The sequence below is a fragment of the Ranitomeya imitator genome, chromosome 3 (genome assembly GCF_032444005.1).
Source record: "Ranitomeya imitator isolate aRanImi1 chromosome 3, aRanImi1.pri, whole genome shotgun sequence".
Taxonomy (NCBI): Eukaryota; Metazoa; Chordata; class Amphibia; order Anura; family Dendrobatidae; genus Ranitomeya; species Ranitomeya imitator.
The window spans coordinates 253,649,202-253,673,656 of NC_091284.1; the positions used below are offsets into that span (position 1 = coordinate 253,649,202).

Sequence of the window (24,455 nt, forward strand, 5' to 3'; positions counted from 1 at the left end):
AAATCATGTTCTCCCATGAACAGCAGCCATGTCACTAATGAACTGTCTACATTGGGTGACTAGTGCCCTCAGCGGCTCCACTCTGGGGACCTCATCACCGGTCTGTGCAGGATGGAGAGGCTGCAGGAAGGTCCTCACGGAAAGGAACACAGTCAGTCACACACAGTGTCAGTCACACACAGTGTCAGTCAGTCACACAGTCACCTGCTGCTTCCTTGTAGCAGCTGCGCCACGTGATTGGGGAAGCTCCGCCCCTTCCGGTGACGTCACCCCTGACAGGCGCAGCTCTGCCGTAGCCTTTAGTACTGTATTATGTATTGATGCGACCGCGTACATGCAAGAGGGGGAGGAAGTGACGTGTCGGGCGCAGGCGCACTGCGGTGACATGCAGCTACAGCCGGAAGTAGTGGGTGATCAGGTCATGATGGCGCCTGGCGGTGCGGAGATCAGTGCTAGTGGTCGTGGCTGGGTTCGCGGAGCCTATAAGTTTATGACTGACAGGAATGACTTCCGGCGGTGAGGAGCGGTGACGTGTTTGTGCGGTGCGGGTGTCATGGCCGCGGGCTGATGTGTCTCCTCTTTGCAGGAATCTCCTTGTGAACCTCGGCCTGTTCGTTGCTGGTGTCTGGGCCGCTAGGAACATGTTTGACATTGACCTGATGGCTCCGCAGCCTGGATTGTGATGGCAGAAGCTGCAGGTAGGTGCGGCGCCCGGCATTGTGCACATGCTTGTCGTCAGCGAGTGGGGATTACGTCCTTACAAAAGGCCGGTGCTGGCGCCCCCCGGTGGCCGGTCGGATTTAGGGCCAAACTACATAGATCTAGAAGTCGGCTCACATTCCCTGACAGGACGCGGGGCTTGGTACCTAGCACGTTATTGGTCTGACATAGCAGTATACGTTACACTGTGGTGCTCTAACGTGCTGTACTTCTATAGAAGGAAATAGAACTTTGTTGTTAGGCTCAGTTTTCCGTGCTAGATGTTTCCACACATCCCCATCACCCCCATCCTTAAAGGCAGTGGCGTAACTACAAAGTTATGGGCCCCGGTGCGAACTTTCAAATGGGCCCCCCCCCTCCAAAATATTTTCCACCCAAATCCACATCCTGCCCATGCTCCTGCCCCATCCGACTCCTCACTCTGCCCCATCCGACTCCTCACTCTGCCCCATCCGACTCCTCACTCTGCCCCATCCGACTCCGCACTCTGCCCCATCCGACTCCGCACTCTGCCCCATCCGTCTCCGCACTCTGCCCCATCCGTCTCCGCACTCTGCCCCATCCGTCTCCGCACTCTGCCCCATCCGTCTCCGCACTCTGCCCCATCCGTCTCCGCACTCTGCCCCATCCGTCTCCGCACTCTGCCCCATCCGTCTCCGCACTCTGCCCCATCCGTCTCCGCACTCTGCCCCATCCGTCTCCGCACTCTGCCCCATCCGTCTCCGCACTCTGCCCCATCCGTCTCCGCACTCTGCCCCATCCGTCTCCGCACTCTGCCCCATCCGTCTCCGCACTCTGCCCCATCCGTCTCCGCACTCTGCCCCATCCGTCTCCGCACTCTGCCCCATCCGTCTCCGCACTCTGCCCCATCCGTCTCCGCACTCTGCCCCATCCGTCTCCGCACTCTGCCCCATCCGTCTCCGCACTCTGCCCCATCCGTCTCCGCACTCTGCCCCATCCGTCTCCGCACTCTGCCCCATCCGTCTCCGCACTCTGCCCCATCCGTCTCCGCACTCTGCCCCATCCGTCTCCGCACTCTGCCCCATCCGTCTCCGCACTCTGCCCCATCCGTCTCCGCACTCTGCCCCATCCGTCTCCGCACTCTGCCCCATCCGTCTCCGCACTCTGCCCCATCCGTCTCCGCACTCTGCCCCATCCGTCTCCGCACTCTGCCCCATCCGTCTCCGCACTCTGCCCCATCCGTCTCCGCACTCTGCCCCATCCGTCTCCGCACTCTGCCCCATCCGTCTCCGCACTCTGCCCCATCCGTCTCCGCACTCTGCCCCATCCGTCTCCGCACTCTGCCCCATCCGTCTCCGCACTCTGCCCCATCCGTCTCCGCACTCTGCCCCATCCGTCTCCGCACTCTGCCCCATCCGTCTCCGCACTCTGCCCCATCCGTCTCCGCACTCTGCCCCATCCGTCTCCGCACTCTGCCCCATCCGTCTCCGCACTCTGCCCCATCCGTCTCCGCACTCTGCCCCATCCGTCTCCGCACTCTGCCCCATCCGTCTCCGCACTCTGCCCCATCCGTCTCCGCACTCTGCCCCATCCGTCTCCGCACTCTGCCCCATCCGTCTCCGCACTCTGCCCCATCCGTCTCCGCACTCTGCCCCATCCGTCTCCGCACTCTGCCCCATCCGTCTCCGCACTCTGCCCCATCCGTCTCCGCACTCTGCCCCATCCGTCTCCGCACTCTGCCCCATCCGTCTCCGCACTCTGCCCCATCCGTCTCCGCACTCTGCCCCATCCGTCTCCGCACTCTGCCCCATCCGTCTCCGCACTCTGCCCCATCCGTCTCCGCACTCTGCCCCATCCGTCTCCGCACTCTGCCCCATCCGTCTCCGCACTCTGCCCCATCCGTCTCCGCACTCTGCCCCATCCGTCTCCGCACTCTGCCCCATCCGTCTCCGCACTCTGCCCCATCCGTCTCCGCACTCTGCCCCATCCGTCTCCGCACTCTGCCCCATCCGTCTCCGCACTCTGCCCCATCCGTCTCCGCACTCTGCCCCATCCGTCTCCGCACTCTGCCCCATCCGTCTCCGCACTCTGCCCCATCCGTCTCCGCACTCTGCCCCATCCGTCTCCGCACTCTGCCCCATCCGTCTCCGCACTCTGCCCCATCCGTCTCCGCACTCTGCCCCATCCGTCTCCGCACTCTGCCCCATCCGTCTCCGCACTCTGCCCCATCCGTCTCCGCACTCTGCCCCATCCGTCTCCGCACTCTGCCCCATCCGTCTCCGCACTCTGCCCCATCCGTCTCCGCACTCTGCCCCATCCGTCTCCGCACTCTGCCCCATCCGTCTCCGCACTCTGCCCCATCCGTCTCCGCACTCTGCCCCATCCGTCTCCGCACTCTGCCCCATCCGTCTCCGCACTCTGCCCCATCCGTCTCCGCACTCTGCCCCATCCGTCTCCGCACTCTGCCCCATCCGTCTCCGCACTCTGCCCCATCCGTCTCCGCACTCTGCCCCATCCGTCTCCGCACTCTGCCCCATCCGTCTCCGCACTCTGCCCCATCCGTCTCCGCACTCTGCCCCATCCGTCTCCGCACTCTGCCCCATCCGTCTCCGCACTCTGCCCCATCCGTCTCCGCACTCTGCCCCATCCGTCTCCGCACTCTGCCCCATCCGTCTCCGCACTCTGCCCCATCCGTCTCCGCACTCTGCCCCATCCGTCTCCGCACTCTGCCCCATCCGTCTCCGCACTCTGCCCCATCCGTCTCCGCACTCTGCCCCATCCGTCTCCGCACTCTGCCCCATCCGTCTCCGCACTCTGCCCCATCCGTCTCCGCACTCTGCCCCATCCGTCTCCGCACTCTGCCCCATCCGTCTCCGCACTCTGCCCCATCCGTCTCCGCACTCTGCCCCATCCGTCTCCGCACTCTGCCCCATCCGTCTCCGCACTCTGCCCCATCCGTCTCCGCACTCTGCCCCATCCGTCTCCGCACTCTGCCCCATCCGTCTCCGCACTCTGCCCCATCCGTCTCCGCACTCTGCCCCATCCGTCTCCGCACTCTGCCCCATCCGTCTCCGCACTCTGCCCCATCCGTCTCCGCACTCTGCCCCATCCGTCTCCGCACTCTGCCCCATCCGTCTCCGCACTCTGCCCCATCCGTCTCCGCACTCTGCCCCATCCGTCTCCGCACTCTGCCCCATCCGTCTCCGCACTCTGCCCCATCCGTCTCCGCACTCTGCCCCATCCGTCTCCGCACTCTGCCCCATCCGTCTCCGCACTCTGCCCCATCCGTCTCCGCACTCTGCCCCATCCGTCTCCGCACTCTGCCCCATCCGTCTCCGCACTCTGCCCCATCCGTCTCCGCACTCTGCCCCATCCGTCTCCGCACTCTGCCCCATCCGTCTCCGCACTCTGCCCCATCCGTCTCCGCACTCTGCCCCATCCGTCTCCGCACTCTGCCCCATCCGTCTCCGCACTCTGCCCCATCCGTCTCCGCACTCTGCCCCATCCGTCTCCGCACTCTGCCCCATCCGTCTCCGCACTCTGCCCCATCCGTCTCCGCACTCTGCCCCATCCGTCTCCGCACTCTGCCCCATCCGTCTCCGCACTCTGCCCCATCCGTCTCCGCACTCTGCCCCATCCGTCTCCGCACTCTGCCCCATCCGTCTCCGCACTCTGCCCCATCCGTCTCCGCACTCTGCCCCATCCGTCTCCGCACTCTGCCCCATCCGTCTCCGCACTCTGCCCCATCCGTCTCCGCACTCTGCCCCATCCGTCTCCGCACTCTGCCCCATCCGTCTCCGCACTCTGCCCCATCCGTCTCCGCACTCTGCCCCATCCGTCTCCGCACTCTGCCCCATCCGTCTCCGCACTCTGCCCCATCCGTCTCCGCACTCTGCCCCATCCGTCTCCGCACTCTGCCCCATCCGTCTCCGCACTCTGCCCCATCCGTCTCCGCACTCTGCCCCATCCGTCTCCGCACTCTGCCCCATCCGTCTCCGCACTCTGCCCCATCCGTCTCCGCACTCTGCCCCATCCGTCTCCGCACTCTGCCCCATCCGTCTCCGCACTCTGCCCCATCCGTCTCCGCACTCTGCCCCATCCGTCTCCGCACTCTGCCCCATCCGTCTCCGCACTCTGCCCCATCCGTCTCCGCACTCTGCCCCATCCGTCTCCGCACTCTGCCCCATCCGTCTCCGCACTCTGCCCCATCCGTCTCCGCACTCTGCCCCATCCGTCTCCGCACTCTGCCCCATCCGTCTCCGCACTCTGCCCCATCCGTCTCCGCACTCTGCCCCATCCGTCTCCGCACTCTGCCCCATCCGTCTCCGCACTCTGCCCCATCCGTCTCCGCACTCTGCCCCATCCGTCTCCGCACTCTGCCCCATCCGTCTCCGCACTCTGCCCCATCCGTCTCCGCACTCTGCCCCATCCGTCTCCGCACTCTGCCCCATCCGTCTCCGCACTCTGCCCCATCCGTCTCCGCACTCTGCCCCATCCGTCTCCGCACTCTGCCCCATCCGTCTCCGCACTCTGCCCCATCCGTCTCCGCACTCTGCCCCATCCGTCTCCGCACTCTGCCCCATCCGTCTCCGCACTCTGCCCCATCCGTCTCCGCACTCTGCCCCATCCGTCTCCGCACTCTGCCCCATCCGTCTCCGCACTCTGCCCCATCCGTCTCCGCACTCTGCCCCATCCGTCTCCGCACTCTGCCCCATCCGTCTCCGCACTCTGCCCCATCCGTCTCCGCACTCTGCCCCATCCGTCTCCGCACTCTGCCCCATCCGTCTCCGCACTCTGCCCCATCCGTCTCCGCACTCTGCCCCATCCGTCTCCGCACTCTGCCCCATCCGTCTCCGCACTCTGCCCCATCCGTCTCCGCACTCTGCCCCATCCGTCTCCGCACTCTGCCCCATCCGTCTCCGCACTCTGCCCCATCCGTCTCCGCACTCTGCCCCATCCGTCTCCGCACTCTGCCCCATCCGTCTCCGCACTCTGCCCCATCCGTCTCCGCACTCTGCCCCATCCGTCTCCGCACTCTGCCCCATCCGTCTCCGCACTCTGCCCCATCCGTCTCCGCACTCTGCCCCATCCGTCTCCGCACTCTGCCCCATCCGTCTCCGCACTCTGCCCCATCCGTCTCCGCACTCTGCCCCATCCGTCTCCGCACTCTGCCCCATCCGTCTCCGCACTCTGCCCCATCCGTCTCCGCACTCTGCCCCATCCGTCTCCGCACTCTGCCCCATCCGTCTCCGCACTCTGCCCCATCCGTCTCCGCACTCTGCCCCATCCGTCTCCGCACTCTGCCCCATCCGTCTCCGCACTCTGCCCCATCCGTCTCCGCACTCTGCCCCATCCGTCTCCGCACTCTGCCCCATCCGTCTCCGCACTCTGCCCCATCCGTCTCCGCACTCTGCCCCATCCGTCTCCGCACTCTGCCCCATCCGTCTCCGCACTCTGCCCCATCCGTCTCCGCACTCTGCCCCATCCGTCTCCGCACTCTGCCCCATCCGTCTCCGCACTCTGCCCCATCCGTCTCCGCACTCTGCCCCATCCGTCTCCGCACTCTGCCCCATCCGTCTCCGCACTCTGCCCCATCCGTCTCCGCACTCTGCCCCATCCGTCTCCGCACTCTGCCCCATCCGTCTCCGCACTCTGCCCCATCCGTCTCCGCACTCTGCCCCATCCGTCTCCGCACTCTGCCCCATCCGTCTCCGCACTCTGCCCCATCCGTCTCCGCACTCTGCCCCATCCGTCTCCGCACTCTGCCCCATCCGTCTCCGCACTCTGCCCCATCCGTCTCCGCACTCTGCCCCATCCGTCTCCGCACTCTGCCCCATCCGTCTCCGCACTCTGCCCCATCCGTCTCCGCACTCTGCCCCATCCGTCTCCGCACTCTGCCCCATCCGTCTCCGCACTCTGCCCCATCCGTCTCCGCACTCTGCCCCATCCGTCTCCGCACTCTGCCCCATCCGTCTCCGCACTCTGCCCCATCCGTCTCCGCACTCTGCCCCATCCGTCTCCGCACTCTGCCCCATCCGTCTCCGCACTCTGCCCCATCCGTCTCCGCACTCTGCCCCATCCGTCTCCGCACTCTGCCCCATCCGTCTCCGCACTCTGCCCCATCCGTCTCCGCACTCTGCCCCATCCGTCTCCGCACTCTGCCCCATCCGTCTCCGCACTCTGCCCCATCCGTCTCCGCACTCTGCCCCATCCGTCTCCGCACTCTGCCCCATCCGTCTCCGCACTCTGCCCCATCCGTCTCCGCACTCTGCCCCATCCGTCTCCGCACTCTGCCCCATCCGTCTCCGCACTCTGCCCCATCCGTCTCCGCACTCTGCCCCATCCGTCTCCGCACTCTGCCCCATCCGTCTCCGCACTCTGCCCCATCCGTCTCCGCACTCTGCCCCATCCGTCTCCGCACTCTGCCCCATCCGTCTCCGCACTCTGCCCCATCCGTCTCCGCACTCTGCCCCATCCGTCTCCGCACTCTGCCCCATCCGTCTCCGCACTCTGCCCCATCCGTCTCCGCACTCTGCCCCATCCGTCTCCGCACTCTGCCCCATCCGTCTCCGCACTCTGCCCCATCCGTCTCCGCACTCTGCCCCATCCGTCTCCGCACTCTGCCCCATCCGTCTCCGCACTCTGCCCCATCCGTCTCCGCACTCTGCCCCATCCGTCTCCGCACTCTGCCCCATCCGTCTCCGCACTCTGCCCCATCCGTCTCCGCACTCTGCCCCATCCGTCTCCGCACTCTGCCCCATCCGTCTCCGCACTCTGCCCCATCCGTCTCCGCACTCTGCCCCATCCGTCTCCGCACTCTGCCCCATCCGTCTCCGCACTCTGCCCCATCCGTCTCCGCACTCTGCCCCATCCGTCTCCGCACTCTGCCCCATCCGTCTCCGCACTCTGCCCCATCCGTCTCCGCACTCTGCCCCATCCGTCTCCGCACTCTGCCCCATCCGTCTCCGCACTCTGCCCCATCCGTCTCCGCACTCTGCCCCATCCGTCTCCGCACTCTGCCCCATCCGTCTCCGCACTCTGCCCCATCCGTCTCCGCACTCTGCCCCATCCGTCTCCGCACTCTGCCCCATCCGTCTCCGCACTCTGCCCCATCCGTCTCCGCACTCTGCCCCATCCGTCTCCGCACTCTGCCCCATCCGTCTCCGCACTCTGCCCCATCCGTCTCCGCACTCTGCCCCATCCGTCTCCGCACTCTGCCCCATCCGTCTCCGCACTCTGCCCCATCCGTCTCCGCACTCTGCCCCATCCGTCTCCGCACTCTGCCCCATCCGTCTCCGCACTCTGCCCCATCCGTCTCCGCACTCTGCCCCATCCGTCTCCGCACTCTGCCCCATCCGTCTCCGCACTCTGCCCCATCCGTCTCCGCACTCTGCCCCATCCGTCTCCGCACTCTGCCCCATCCGTCTCCGCACTCTGCCCCATCCGTCTCCGCACTCTGCCCCATCCGTCTCCGCACTCTGCCCCATCCGTCTCCGCACTCTGCCCCATCCGTCTCCGCACTCTGCCCCATCCGTCTCCGCACTCTGCCCCATCCGTCTCCGCACTCTGCCCCATCCGTCTCCGCACTCTGCCCCATCCGTCTCCGCACTCTGCCCCATCCGTCTCCGCACTCTGCCCCATCCGTCTCCGCACTCTGCCCCATCCGTCTCCGCACTCTGCCCCATCCGTCTCCGCACTCTGCCCCATCCGTCTCCGCACTCTGCCCCATCCGTCTCCGCACTCTGCCCCATCCGTCTCCGCACTCTGCCCCATCCGTCTCCGCACTCTGCCCCATCCGTCTCCGCACTCTGCCCCATCCGTCTCCGCACTCTGCCCCATCCGTCTCCGCACTCTGCCCCATCCGTCTCCGCACTCTGCCCCATCCGTCTCCGCACTCTGCCCCATCCGTCTCCGCACTCTGCCCCATCCGTCTCCGCACTCTGCCCCATCCGTCTCCGCACTCTGCCCCATCCGTCTCCGCACTCTGCCCCATCCGTCTCCGCACTCTGCCCCATCCGTCTCCGCACTCTGCCCCATCCGTCTCCGCACTCTGCCCCATCCGTCTCCGCACTCTGCCCCATCCGTCTCCGCACTCTGCCCCATCCGTCTCCGCACTCTGCCCCATCCGTCTCCGCACTCTGCCCCATCCGTCTCCGCACTCTGCCCCATCCGTCTCCGCACTCTGCCCCATCCGTCTCCGCACTCTGCCCCATCCGTCTCCGCACTCTGCCCCATCCGTCTCCGCACTCTGCCCCATCCGTCTCCGCACTCTGCCCCATCCGTCTCCGCACTCTGCCCCATCCGTCTCCGCACTCTGCCCCATCCGTCTCCGCACTCTGCCCCATCCGTCTCCGCACTCTGCCCCATCCGTCTCCGCACTCTGCCCCATCCGTCTCCGCACTCTGCCCCATCCGTCTCCGCACTCTGCCCCATCCGTCTCCGCACTCTGCCCCATCCGTCTCCGCACTCTGCCCCATCCGTCTCCGCACTCTGCCCCATCCGTCTCCGCACTCTGCCCCATCCGTCTCCGCACTCTGCCCCATCCGTCTCCGCACTCTGCCCCATCCGTCTCCGCACTCTGCCCCATCCGTCTCCGCACTCTGCCCCATCCGTCTCCGCACTCTGCCCCATCCGTCTCCGCACTCTGCCCCATCCGTCTCCGCACTCTGCCCCATCCGTCTCCGCACTCTGCCCCATCCGTCTCCGCACTCTGCCCCATCCGTCTCCGCACTCTGCCCCATCCGTCTCCGCACTCTGCCCCATCCGTCTCCGCACTCTGCCCCATCCGTCTCCGCACTCTGCCCCATCCGTCTCCGCACTCTGCCCCATCCGTCTCCGCACTCTGCCCCATCCGTCTCCGCACTCTGCCCCATCCGTCTCCGCACTCTGCCCCATCCGTCTCCGCACTCTGCCCCATCCGTCTCCGCACTCTGCCCCATCCGTCTCCGCACTCTGCCCCATCCGTCTCCGCACTCTGCCCCATCCGTCTCCGCACTCTGCCCCATCCGTCTCCGCACTCTGCCCCATCCGTCTCCGCACTCTGCCCCATCCGTCTCCGCACTCTGCCCCATCCGTCTCCGCACTCTGCCCCATCCGTCTCCGCACTCTGCCCCATCCGTCTCCGCACTCTGCCCCATCCGTCTCCGCACTCTGCCCCATCCGTCTCCGCACTCTGCCCCATCCGTCTCCGCACTCTGCCCCATCCGTCTCCGCACTCTGCCCCATCCGTCTCCGCACTCTGCCCCATCCGTCTCCGCACTCTGCCCCATCCGTCTCCGCACTCTGCCCCATCCGTCTCCGCACTCTGCCCCATCCGTCTCCGCACTCTGCCCCATCCGTCTCCGCACTCTGCCCCATCCGTCTCCGCACTCTGCCCCATCCGTCTCCGCACTCTGCCCCATCCGTCTCCGCACTCTGCCCCATCCGTCTCCGCACTCTGCCCCATCCGTCTCCGCACTCTGCCCCATCCGTCTCCGCACTCTGCCCCATCCGTCTCCGCACTCTGCCCCATCCGTCTCCGCACTCTGCCCCATCCGTCTCCGCACTCTGCCCCATCCGTCTCCGCACTCTGCCCCATCCGTCTCCGCACTCTGCCCCATCCGTCTCCGCACTCTGCCCGTCTCCATATCTCACCAGAACAGCAGGAACCGGAAATCTGCTGCTGGTTGATACCAGAGAACACGAGCTGCACACAACCAGGACTGAGGTTCTGAGAGCTGAAGGACCTGTGGTGACGTCATCGTCATGTGATCAGGAGGCGGAGCTGATAAATGGTGAAAGACCTATCATAGTGATGACGTCACCACAGGATCTTCAGCTCTTCCTTTCAGATCAGGCGTCGGCTGCTGATCTGATGTGTGCGCCCGGCAGGTCAGGTGGAGGGCAGGTCTGTCTGTTGCCGTGCGGGACGAATCACCTGCACGGCAACAGTTTTTAACTTTTTGCTGGTGTCGGCGTGCACCTGACCTGCCGGGGCCCCTGACTCCCCCCGGGCCCGGTCGCAATGGCGACTGCTGCGACCGTGGTAGTTACGCCACTGCTTAAAGGGAATGTTCCCTTTTGCAGTATTGATGACGTATTCTTGGGCTCCTCAGCATAGGACTGGCGGGGCCTGGCAGCGCCACTGGTGGCCAAATGTGAACAGTGTAAATCAGCACAGCGCCGCTCAGTGAGCAGTGGCCAATCTGGAATACTGCAGCTTGATTCTACTTCATCAGGAAGGCTACGTTCACACTAGCGTTATGCTAGTGTGCGTCGGGTTAGCGTCGGGCGACGCAGCGGCGACGCACGCGTCATGCGCCCCTATACTTAACATGGGGGACCCATGCGTTTTTGTTTGTTGTGTTGTGCGACGCATGCGTCTTTTTTGCCGCAAGCGTCGGACCAAGAAAACGCAACAAGTTGCATTTTTCTTGCATCCGATTTTCGGCAAAAAACGACGCATGCGTCGCAAAACGCAGCGTTTTTTGCGTGCGTTTTGCCGCGTTTTTGCGTGCGTTGCGTCGCCGACGCAGCGGCGCACAACGCTAGTGTGAACGTAGCCGAACTGAGCTGCAGTGGGGTCATTCCATGTCACATGAACCAATGATTTTACCTCCATATTTTTAAACCTTTTGAGACTTTATTTGGTAACAGTGTGTTGGAGAATGCAAAATGTGAAAAAAATTCTAGATTCTTTTTTTTTTTTATTGATTTTTCAAAGTTCGGAAAAAGTGTGAATTTTTGTGTTGCCTGCCTTTACATTTCTCCCTCATAACTCAGGCTAGAAAAAAGATAGAGAATCAAAGTAAACACCATTCTACTCAGAACTGTACAGGCTTTCACCAGATATGTCACAAGAGCATATTTGTTAATATTTTACCAATGCGAACGCTAACACAATTTTAAAACGCATTTCCGAAAAAAAAAAAAACATTTTAATTTAAAAATTTCAAAAACTGCACATCTGCCTGCTATGCTCCTAGCCACATCTGTACCAAAATACAAGCTGAGATCATATTTAAAAAAAATAAAACTATTACACTGTCAATTTGAAAGTCTGGAATTCAGATCTGTTCAGCCTGTGGTCTAAGTGTTAGGTCTATATTTGCCAAATAATCCATGATTGTTAGATATTACTGTTATTTTATTATGTTACAATTTAGAAGCAGGAGAGGACAGAGAAGAAGCTTTGTTAGGGCTGAGAATGAGCAGGGGTAGTGAATGCAGTATTCACACCAAATCTTAACACACAGGAAACTCCTCAAATGGAGGGAGAAAAATACTATTTACATCCAGTTCATGTATTGTACAAACCAGGACTACGAGGAGGAGGAGAGTTTGTGAACATTGGTTACAGGAAGCAGAACCCATCACAGGGACTCGGCAATACCACACTGTCATTCCATATAGTGAAACAGAAATAAAAACAAGGATTTCTCTAGTCACCTTCCACGACAGCAGGATCGGAGGATGTCTCCTCGCCCTAATAGGGGACAGGAAATTAGAGAGGTTAAATACCCTCCCCTTCCTGCAGCCACCAGTGTTTTTCCTGTCCCCTATGGGGCATGAAGAGGTTCTCAGATGGTGCTGCCGTGGCCGGTGATCGGAGCACTATTACCTGAATAGCCAGGCAGTTGAGGTCGGGGGACTCCACTCTCCTCCTCGGTGACTGCTCCCATCTCCGCAGCTTCTGCGTGACTTTGGACCCTCCATCCCGCCCTTCCTGCGCCTCCCTCATGGGGCAAAGCAGGGCGGTGAAGCTCTCCGGGATCCTCTTGCAGCTCCCCGGAGGCTGCGCGACGCACACCGGAAGTGACTCTTCCGACCTTCCGGTTTAAGCCTCCATACTCCGGAGCGCGCCGGCCGGCGTTCCAAGCCTGCAGCAGCCATGACAGGCGGTTCAATGACAGCATCCCCTATGGACCCTGGGAGGAGGAGCATGAAATCAGCTGGCGATCTTGATGTATATATATTCCTGGTCGGGGGAAGCCTCCAGGTAAGGCCTCTGTCTGTGTCCCTTCTGACCGGTGACTGACCCTATAGACGGCGACAAACCCCTGCACTCTGCTTCTGCAGAGCCCAGCATTCACCCTCCTACTGTGAGTAGAGGATGAGGTCCCTTGCTGTCCAGTTTTTTGTTATTAAAGACTTAGTCCAGCCTCTCTCTCTCTCTTTTCTAGGGAGACAAGGCCTCTGCCCCTAAAAAATCCAGCCGCAAGTGTGGTACATGTGCGACCAAGCTTCCCTCAGCTTATAAGAAAAAGCTTTGTCAACCATGCACAGATGAAGTGCTGCGTAGTGAACAGCCCTCCCTCCTGGACAGCATCAGAACCCTCATCAAACAAGAGGTTCAGTCCTCTATGGCGTCCCTGTCTCAGGCCCCGACTCCACAGCCGCCTCCTCTTAAGAAAAGGAAGATGGCTATCACTATATCTGACTCTGGCGAGATTCATACCCCGGGTTCAGAGGACATTTGGGAAAATAAGGGTTCTACTTCCAACCCCAAAACGGACAATAAAAAATCTCTTCTCTTCCGAAGATATGGAGGAGCTGATTTCCATGGTGATAGTGAAAGAATGGAGGGCACCATCAAGCAGAATGACAAAGATAAAAGGGATCGACCCAAAGTGTGACCTAAATTAGCTTCAACAACAAAAAGAAAAAGACGTCACACTATATACAATGAGGATCACCAAATAGTAGTGTATAAATCACTTTTAAATCCTTTATTTTGTCAGCCTAGAAAAACACAAAGCAGTGTGGTGTGCTGCTTTGTGTTTTTCTAGGCTGACAAAATAAAGGATTTAAAAGTGATTTATACACTACTATTTGGTGATCCTCATTGTATATAGTGTGACGTCTTTTTCTTTTTGTTGTTGATTTCCATGGTGAGGGGCACCATGGGGGTGGAAGAGGAGGTAGCAAGTCATTCCGTTTAGGATGACATGTTTGGAGGGTTAAAGCCTAGGACCTCGAAAGGGTTCCCTATTCACGAGAATATTGAGAACCTTATCCTTCATGAGTGGGCCCTACCTGAGAAAGCTTTGAATGTCCCATCTGAATTGAAAAATCGTTTACCTCTGGAGGTGGACTGCTCTTTATGGGAGATGCCTAAGGTAGATATACAGGTGTCCAGGGTGACCAAAAAAAAACGGCTCTACCCTTCGAGGAATCCTCACAGCTCAAAGATCCTATGGATCGAAAAACTGAGAGCTTACTGAGGAAATCCTGGGACACATCTACTAACCTGCTGAAGACAAACGTGGCCTCCACATCTGTTGCCAGGTCCCTATTTCTCTGGTTACGTACCTTAGAAAATCATCTTTCCCAGGGGACATCTAGGGAGGAAATTTTAAATTCCCTACCATTACTCCAGAAGGCAACGGGGTTCCTGGCGGATGCTTCCGCTGAGTCTGTACGGGTAGCTGCTAGGTCCGCAGTTCTCTCCAACTCCACTAGAAGAGCTCTATGGCTTAAGTCCTGGGGAGGTGATCTAACTTCTTAATCCAAGCAGGTCCCCCAGAGGGATCACAGGGGTAAAGGTAAATCGGGTCGGTGGAGTTACCCCAAAGGGGTAAAGCTAGGAACATCCTTGCTCCTCAACCCCAGCAGACCCCTGAGAAACAATGACTGCTCTCCAGCCGACTCTTGGGGTTTCTTCCCCAATGGCAGACCATCACCACAAATCAGTGGGTCCTGCGTACCATTCGGGAAAGATTAAGGTTAGAATTTGAGAGTCCTCCTCACCGTCTAACAATTACATCCCTACAGTCTCCACTCCTTCGGAGATGCCTCAATGCAGATATTCTCGATCTGCTTCAGGCAGGGGCAATCTCCCGGGTACCTCCTCAGGAAGTAGGAGAAGGCCACTATTCTCACCTATTTTTGGTGAAAAAACACTCTGGGAAACACCGGGTTATCATAAACCTGAAACCCCTGAATCAAGTAATCAAATACCACAGATTCAAAATGGAATCGATCAAATCAGCAATCCCGCTGATTGGCCAGGACTGGGTAATGGCTAAGTTGGATCTGAGGGACGCTTACTATCATGTGCCGATACATCCCGACCACAGAAAGTTCCTCAGATTTGCGGTGACCCAGAACCATCGAACCAGCCATTATCAGTTCAACGTCCTCCCATTCGGAGTCTTGTCAGCTCCACGGGTTTTTACCAAGATCATGACAGAAGCAGTGATCTTCATTCGGCATCAGGGGATCTGTATCATCCCGTACCTGGACGATTTTCTTATCGCTCCATCTGTCCCTCGTTTAAATCAGGATGTGACAAAAGTCCTGGATATCCTGAAGTCACTGGGATGGATTCCGAACTTGGAGAAGTTGGACCTCCATCCATCACCAAGGAAAAAATTTCTAGGAGTTCTTCTAGACTCAAGGGAAAGAAAGTCCTTCTTACCCAGGGACCGTCTTGACAATCTCGTCCACAGAATCTCCAGGTTCAGGAGCCAGAATTTCCCGACCCTAAGGGACTCGATGTCAATCCTGGGTTCGTTGCCGTCCTGCATCCAGGCAGTCTCCTGGGCCCAGGCTCACACAAGAGTCCTTCAAACCCACATCCTGAGACATTCAAAAGGACCCCAGAATGCTCTAACCAAGAGGATTCCCCTTCCCAATCATGTGAAATCCTCCCTTTCATGGTGGCTGAACTCCCAGAACCTTCAAAGAGGAGTCAGCTGGGATCAAAGGCCTCTGAAGGTACTCACAACAGATGCGAGCCAGAGAGGTTGGGGTGCCATAATCGAAGGTTCCCACTTCCAGGGGTTGTGGCTCCCAAGCATCAGATCAAGATCCTCAAATCTGAAAGCGATAGAGGTGCTAAAAGCCGCATCTGTCCTCATCCAGGGTCACCATGTATGGATTATGTCTGACAACCCAACTACGGTGGCCTTCCTCCGTCACCAGGGAGGCACGAACGACACCAGCCTCAAATCAACCGCTGCAAGGATTTTTTCCTGGGGAGAAAGAAATCTCCTGTCCATCTCGGCAGTACACAAAAAGGGGTCAGACAATGTCCAGGCGGACTTCCTAAGCCGGAAAGATTTCCATCCTGGAGAATGGTCCTTGAACCAAGAGGTGTTCCTATCCCTTGTCCGGAGATGGGGAATTCCCAACATGGATCTGTTTGCCAACAGCCAGAACACAAAGTCGTGCACTTTCTTCTCCCTCAACCTCTCAGGCGGGGCTCAGGGACTGGATGCCTTCTCCCATCCTTGGAAGTTTGCTCTGGCATACGCCTTCCCACCAATTCCCATGTTGCCAAGGACATTGCAGAAGATCCGGACGGATCGAGTCACAATAATTCTGGTAGCACCGATGTGGTCAGTGCGCCGTACCAGCTTCTTCCTAACAGACATGGCTCTGGAAGGCCCGATACTTCCACCTCAGATAGTAGACCTTCTTCAGCAGGGTCCACTGCTACACCCAGACTTACACAGGCTAAAACTGGCAGCATGGTTACTGAGGCCGAGATTCTGAGAGCTAGAGGTCTCTCAGATGACGTCATTCAAACCCTACACAGAAGTAGGAAACCTATAACTAATGCCATTTATGGCAAGATCTGGAAAAAACTTTTCTTCCTGGTGTGCCCCAAACAAACCTGATCCATTCCGTCCCAACATCGCTCAGATATTAGAATTTCTCCCAAAGGATCTGGAGTTAGGACTCTCTCCTAGCACCTTAAAAGTTCAGGTGTCAGTACTAAGTTCCTTCTTTGATCAGGATTTAGCAGGCTACTGTTGAGTTAAACGTTTCATGGTATCTGCAGCTAGGATTCGTCCTAGGCTCCAGGCCCAGACCCCTCCTTGGGATCTGAACCTCGTACTAAATAGTCTGACCAGGGACCCCTTTGAGCCCATATCAGCCATTAGCCTAAAAATCCTGACCCTCAAGACTGTCTTCCTAGTAGCAATCACTACCGCTAGGCGTATAGGAGAGTTACAGGCTTTATCAGTACAGGAGCCATACCTAACAATAACCATGGATAGCATAACCCTTAAGCTGGACCCTGCCTTTATGCCGAAAGTAGTCTCAGACTTCCACAGAAGTCAAGATATTGTCTTACCCTAATTCTGTCCAAATCCCTCTAATTCGAAGGAAGAAACCTTTCACACCCTGGATGTCCGCAGGGTGGTTCTCTTCTACCTCCAAAAAAATGGAGGGTTGGAGGATAGACCAAAACCTTTCTGTCCAGTGGTCAGGACGGAATAAAGGCAAAAAAGCGGCTAAAAGTACGATCGCTAACTGGATCAATCAGGCCATCTGTCTTGCATACTCAACCCGGGGAATTGCTCCCCTGGCATCACTGAAAGCTCACTCCACCCGTTCAGTCTCAACATCCTGGGCAGAGAGGGGCAACACATAATCGGAGCAGATATGCAGAGCTGCCACCTGGTCATCAATCCATACATTCACCAGGCATTACAGACTAAATTTCAATAGGGATCTATCGTTTGGCAGATGTGTTCTGCAGGCTGTTGTCCCTCCCTAAAGAAATTAGCTGTTGGTATCACTCCGATCCTGCTGTCGTGGAAGGTGACTAGAGAAAATAGAATTAGACTTACCGGTAATTCGGTTTCTAGGAACCTTCCACGACAGCACTAATTTCCCTCCCTATCTGATATTCTTATTGGATGATTCCTGCACTTAAGTGGTAACTATACATGCTACTGTGTCCAGAAAAAAACACTGGTGGTTGCAGGAAGGGGAGGGTATTTAACCTCTCTGATTTCCTGTCCCTATTAGGGCGGGGAGACATCCTCCGATCCTGCTGTCGTGGAAGGTTCCTAGAAACCGAATTACCGGTAAGTCTAAGGCTACATTCACATTTGCGTTCTGCCGGACTGCGTCGGGCGCAGCCGCGGTGACGCATGCGCCCCTATATTTAACATGGGGGGCGCATGGACATGCGTTGTGCTGCGTTTTGCGACGCATGCGTTTTTTTTTGCCACAAGCGTTGGGCGCAGAAAACGCAGCAAGCTGCTTTTTTTTTTGGCGTCCGAATTTCGGCAAAAAAGGACGCATGCGTCGCAAAACGCTGCGTTTTAGCGTGCGTTTTTGTTTGCGTTGTGCGTTGCGTCTCCGACGCAACATCGCACAGCGCAAATGTGAACGTAGCCTAATTCTATTTTCTTCATTCAGCAAAGACAGTGAAGTCCATGAAGTGGTAGAAGGCGACACAAGATTGGCAATGGATGACAGAACTGGTTATGTAAACATAAGGATGAATGACCAATTGTTTGCTAAATGTCTCATTTTGAAAATACAGTTAGAAATTAATATGTGCATTTGCACTTTATGTATTGCGTCTTAACCTTAGGCTGCGCTGGCTTCTCCCCTTTTTTTTGCTCGATGAATGACCTCTGAGAGATCAAAACATCTAACACCGCGGAGACACCATCACGTGTTTCTCAACACAGTGATCCAGAACACTGTCCCCATCCCTTATGGGAAATATGCAATTGCGTGTAGAAAAGCCGCGGAGACACCATCACGTGTTTCTCAACGCAAGCAATAAATAGATTACATATTCAATTGTGGAATACCACAAAAGGAAAGAGTAATGTTAAAAGATAATATATTTATTGAAATTTTTTTTTAAAATGAATAATGCAAAAGAACACATTGACATGAGGGAAAGGGAGGGGGTTTAAACCACCAGACTATAACAGGGGGAGACGGATCTGCACTGTACCATAAGGGTTAATGCTATGAAATTAACCCAATTCATATCATATAGAATGGAATTAAATAGTGATATGATTGTAGAGGAAAGCGATCATAGGTAAACAGTATAGGTATGTAAATATCCACAGGAGATGAATCAATATTCACAAATGCAAAAAGTATCCCATTCATTTAATCATACTGAGGTAGAGGTGAGTACATGTATATCGTATATCCAGCAATACAACATGAAAGTTGCTAATGGACTGGAGAGTAGGCCCTCTACAAGTGCCAAAGAAGGAGGATACCAAAAAGAGAGAAATCTCATGTAGAGTGTTAATTACCTGAGGTATAAAGTAAATAGGGTGGTACCTAGCGCTGGTGGTGAGGTGCAGATGCGGTTCCCCGGCGCCCCAATAAAGCAATAAATAGCTAGGTCTTTCACCGGGAAGGAGCAACCACGGGAAGGGCAGCATCCAAAAAGGAAAACCACCTATACCAAAACATGGTATCCATCCACAGACAGCTGTTTCGGGGTATTTGCCCCTCATCAGTGATGGTGTCTACATGCATTTGCCTATTTCCCATAAGGGATGAGGGCAGTGTTCTGGATCACTGCGTTGAGAAACACGTGATAGTGTCTCCGGTGTTGGATGTTTTGATCTCCCCGAGGTCATTCATCCTTGTTTATAGTCCTTTTACTAGGCACTGCTCCTAATAGCCAGTTTCCTACTCCACACTGATGAGGGGCAAATACCCCGAAACGGCTGTCTGTGGATGGAGACCATGTTTTGGCATAGGTGGTTTTCCTTTTTGGATGCTGCCCTTCCCGTGGTTGTTCCTTTCCCGTGAAAGACCTGGCTATTTATTGCTTGCGTTGAGAAACGCGTGATGGTGTCTCCGGCTTTTCTACATGCATTTGCATATTTCCCATAAGGGATGGGAGCAGTGTTCTGGATCACTGTGTTGAGAAACACGTGATGGTGTCTCCGCGGTGTTGGATGTTTTGATCTCCCTGAGGTCATTCATCCTTATGTTTATAGTCCTTTCACTAGGCACTGCTCCTAATAGCCAGTTTCCTATTCCACACTGATGAGGGGCAAATACCCCGAAACAGCTGTCTGTGGATGGATACCATGTTTTTGCACAGGTGGTTTTCCTTTTTGGATGCTGCCCTTCCCGTAGTTGTTCCTTCCCGGTGAAAGACCTGGCTATTTATTGCTTGCGTTGAGAAACACGTGATGGTGTCTCCGCGGCTTTTCTACAAGAACTGGTTATGTGACCTGTGAATGACTGGCATTGGCGGCTACTGTACTCTCCAAAGATTGTGAAAATGAAGAAGTAGAATTGACTTTTCTGCACCTTCTGGTCCACCCCCTTTCCTCTGCATTGGCAATCAACATGCTGGGATTGGTGCTGTCTGAGACCTCACCAACCACAATGGATGGTGTGATTGCATTGTCACTCCTCCTGATTAACACCTTTTGGTGCTGATTAGCTGAACAGTAGTTACTGACCAAACTGAGCCAAAGAGGTAAATCTAAAATATGGATCACTGCTCTGCACACCATTTTTTGCCTGAGTTGGCATGCAGAGCAGTTGTATACCCCTTTGTGTACCTGAGAGAGAAAATTATTGGTGGCCAGTGCGATCCTCCTGCTGTCTCCGGTGTCTCCTACAATGTGTGCTGGCTGCATTTCCTCAATCCCTGTTCCAGCTCCACCCCTGCCATCCCCCTACCCCACTCTCAATTGTATTTTTTGCACTTTTTTCATGTGCGTGGCGTCTTACGCTAAGCATTCGTGCTCTTCCCATGGCCGTAGGAGTCTCATCAGTATCGCTGCTGATCAGTGTCTGTGCTAATGGACTTTTTTTATTTTTTTAGCTAGAGTAGCAGATGTCACATTGTGAGCGACAGCCGATATTATCTTTTTGGAAAAAAGTTAGTACAGAGTAGCTTTATAGGTAGGGAGGTAGCATACTAGAGTAGCAGATGTCAGTGTTAGTGATGTCTAATTTTCTTTTAGCCCCCCCAAAAATAAGAGTAGCTGTATAGATAGGGATGTAGCATCTTTCTTTTGCAAGGAAAAAAAAAATCACCAGGTAATTTCTTAGCATCAGGGGAGCATACGTCAGTGTTAGTGACGTCTGTTTTTCTTTTGCAAAAAAGAATAGCGCCGAGTAAATTTATAGCTAGTGCATTAAGGGAATGCACATCAGTGTTGGTGAAGTCCATTTTCTTTTGCAAATAAAAAAAGAATAGTTAGTGGCAAGTAAATTGTTAGCTTGCGCATTAGGGGAGAACCAGGACAGAACATTGTCCTTGAGCCCAATAGAGCAGAGCATAGTGAGAAGGAGCTGATGATCTACAGTGTCAAACGCAGCAAATAGATCCAGCTCTCCAGCGACCACACAGCGACGCTGCAGCGATCGGGATCGTTGTCTAGATCGCTGCAGCGTCGCTTAATGTGACGGTACCTTAAGAGTTTAGAGATGAAGGGAAGATTTGAGACAGGTCTATAGTTAGCAGCATAGTTTTGGTCGAAAGATGTTTTTTATTTTTAAGTATGCTAGCGTGTTTAAATGTGGGAGAGATAGCAGATAGGGGAGAGAGGTTAAATATTTTAGTTGAGTGGTGACAGTCGTGGAAATGGACTGGAGGAGATATGAGGGAATAGGGTCAATGGTGCAAGTAGTGAGGTGAGAAGATGCAAGGAGCAGAATCACTTTTTCTTCCGTGACTGCTTCAAAGACAGAGTGAGCTAGATGTAGTTGGGGAGGGAGGACTGTGCATGGTATGAGGGGAATGGAAGAAAATTTCCTGTTAGATATGGTCAATTTTTTTCTTTGAAATAATTGTCCAGATCGTCAGCACTGAGGTTGATGGTCGGGCCTGTACTTTTGGATTGAGGAGGGAATGAAATGTGTCACAGATGTTTGGGATTATTGGATAGTGAGGTGTTGAGGGTGTTGAAATAGGTTTGTTTGGAGAGGTGAAGGGCAGACATGTATGTTTTAAGGGTAAAGTTACAATGGATGAAATCTTCAACCAGATTGGATTTTCTCCACAGGCATTTGGAGCACCACTGTAGAAGACGTGTTTGTAGCGTGTGCCAGGGTTGATGCTGTCTGTCAAGTTGTTCTATGTGTAGGAGGTGAAGCACATCCAGGACACTTTGCGGTGTATCATTTTAATGTTTCAGTGCAGAAACAGGATATGAAAGGGAGGCGATTGGGGCCAGTGTTGACTGCAAATTCTTCACAAGTTTCTGCGTGTTAATAGTGCTTACATCTCTGTGGGAAGTGGGGGAGTCCTGAGTGGCGTGACAGTTCTTGAAAAAGAATGAAAGAAGGTTTTGGTCAGAGAGGGGTGTTGGTAAAATAATGAGCAGAGCCGGGAGAAGATCAGATCTATCGTATTTCCATCTTCATGTGAAGGAGGAGGTTAGAGATAAAAAGTGAGTGGCAGATGGGGAGAGGGGATCACCAACCGGGATGCTAAAGTCCTCCATGATGAGGGAGGGGGATGTCAAAGGATAGAAAATGTGGAAGCCGGGTGGCAAATTGATCCAGGAACTAAAGGGAGGAGCCCGAACGGCGATATAGAGCCGGTAGAGTCTGACATTGTGGAACTTAAAGGGAAGCTAAGTGAGGGTACTGGGGGGGATCCGTTCTGCTTGCAGCAGCCAGGATCCTATTCCTCACCAACCGATGCCTTTAACTTGAGCCAGCCGTTGCACTGGTTGCCCATCCGATATAGAGTTCAATATAAACTCATCACTCTCACCCACAAAGTGCTCCACACTTCAGCACCACCCTACATCTGCTCCCTCATCTGTCTGCCACCCTACCCGTACCCTCTATTCTGCTGATGACCTAAGATTAACATCCTCAATAATCCGAACCTTTCAATCCCGTCTCCAAGACTTCTCGTGAGCTGCGCCAATTGTTTGGAATGCATTACCTAGGACACTTTGATTAATTCTCAATACCCACAGTTTTAAGCGTGCCCTGAAACATACTTTGTACTTGGCTATTGCCTCAACATACTTATTGTATCTTGGATTATAATAAGTACATAGGGGTGTAAATCTCTCAGATCAGGTCCTCAAACCATACAGTGCCATACGATAAGTTAAAGTATGGTACAAAAAAATGTCTATCACATTGTACAGATGGCACTTTACAATGCTTTTGTGCTGTTCCAACCTGCAGGCTATACAGGGACCTTCCTTCAGTTTCAGGAGGTAGTCAAGGCCCTAATGTTTGTCACACAGTAAGTTAGGTTTCCAGTTCTGAAACTGATTGTACCCGTATTGTCCTAGGTCAAATTTTCCAGCAGAATTTCCCCAAACAGGGAAGAGGGGAAGTTTATAAAAGGTTTAGCTTATGCTCCAAAAGGGGATCTGAAGAGACACAATTTACCATCAAGAAACCTGGCCTTTACATTAAGAATTGCATCAAAGCGTACAACTCGTCCACACGTTCATAACATTTCGTTTTTACCGTGTTAACACAACACACTTTTATAATCTGATGTTTTGCACAACTTGCACATACCACCATATTATAAATTCATACAGCAGTAAAACTAAAAGCATTATCATTACTATAAAACTATGCTTCTAGATAAATTCTGTGAGGGGTCTAGTTTCCAAAATAGTCACTTGTGGGGGATTTCCACTGTTTAGCCACATCAGGGGCTCTCCAAACGCAACATGGTGCGTGCAGACCATTCCATCAAAATCTGCGTTCCAAACCTTCATTCCTTCCCCTGCTAGTCCTGCCTTGTGTCCAAACAGTAGCTTTCCACCACGTATGGGGTATTGGTGTACAATAATTTTTGGGGTCCATTTTCTCCTGTTGCTCTCGTGAGTCTAAGGCTAGGTTCACATTGCGTTAGTGCAATCCGTTTAGCGGATACGCTAACGGATTGCGCTAACGCAATGTCCAAAAAGGAATTGCGTTTGGCAATCCCGCAAGCAGCGTTTGAGGTCCGTCCGAAAATAACGGCACATCGCTGACACATGCCAAAAATGGCATACGTTAGCGATCTGTTAGCACATTTCAGTCAATGGGTGTGCTAACAAAACCGTTACATAGCGTTAATTGCGCCAATTCCGTCATGTAACTGATTCCGTTAGCGGACACCCACTAATGCAATGTGAACCTAGCCTTAAAAACATTTATGTGGAAAAAAATGTGTTTTTTTTTTTTTTTTTTTTTTTTTTTTGACGCAACGTTATAAATTTCTGTAAAGCACCTGAGGGCTCAGTGTGCTCACCACACATTTAAATAAGATCCTGGAGGAGTCTAGTTTACAAAATTGTCACTTGTGGGGGTTTCCATTGTTTAGGTACATCAGGGGCTTTCCAAACGCAACATGGCGTCTGCTCTCTGTTCCAGCCAACTTTTGAGTTCAAAAAGTGAAACTCGACCCCATCAAACACTTTTGGGATGAACTGGAATGGAGATTACGAGCCAGGTTCTCTTGTCCAACACTTTTGTGTGACCTCACAAATACTCAAGTGGACAGTAATTCTCACACTGCAAAATGTTGAAAGTTTTCCCAGAAGAGTGCAATCTGTTATACTTTCAAAGGAGGGACCAACTCAATCTTCATTCGTATGGATTTAGAATGGGATGTTATAAAAGCGCCTGTTGGTGTCCCGATACATTGTGGACAAGTGTATGTTTCTCCAATCCACATGCAGACTTCCCTGGTATAGTGGAACACTTACGTTACAGTTTACCAGTTGTTAATCCCACTCTGCTGATTCCTTGTCTGATGTCATTCTTTTTTTTTTTTTTTGTTTATTTTTCAGTTTGTCATTCCCTCGCATCTGCACGGAAATCGGTGTAATGGCAGTTCCCCATTACAGTGTCTGGGTCTACGTTGTGCGATGGCTACACACTGAATGGACCAATCATATGCAGCTGGAAGACCACTGATAACGTTCTATTGGGAAGCCCTGTTACTTGTTTATAAGGGGATCCCCGAGCTAGCCAAGATTAATACAAATATTTATTATTTAATTGGAAACTTCATGTTTTAGAGTGTAAAGGAGTGATGTTATACTAAAATGATAAAAACGTTTGCCAAACCCAAA

The 24,455-nt window shown here is 54.7% G+C and overlaps 1 protein-coding gene across 1 annotated transcript; it reads left to right on the forward strand.

Moving 5' to 3' along the window:
- Positions 1-319: 319 nt before the first annotated feature.
- Positions 320-24,455, forward strand: TOMM6 (translocase of outer mitochondrial membrane 6). The gene is made up of 3 exons (XM_069756388.1): positions 320-516; positions 587-698; positions 24,171-24,455. Exons 1-2 carry the CDS (start codon positions 335-337, stop codon positions 681-683), a joined length of 279 nt encoding a protein of 92 aa, XP_069612489.1. The 5' UTR covers positions 320-334; the 3' UTR covers positions 684-698; positions 24,171-24,455.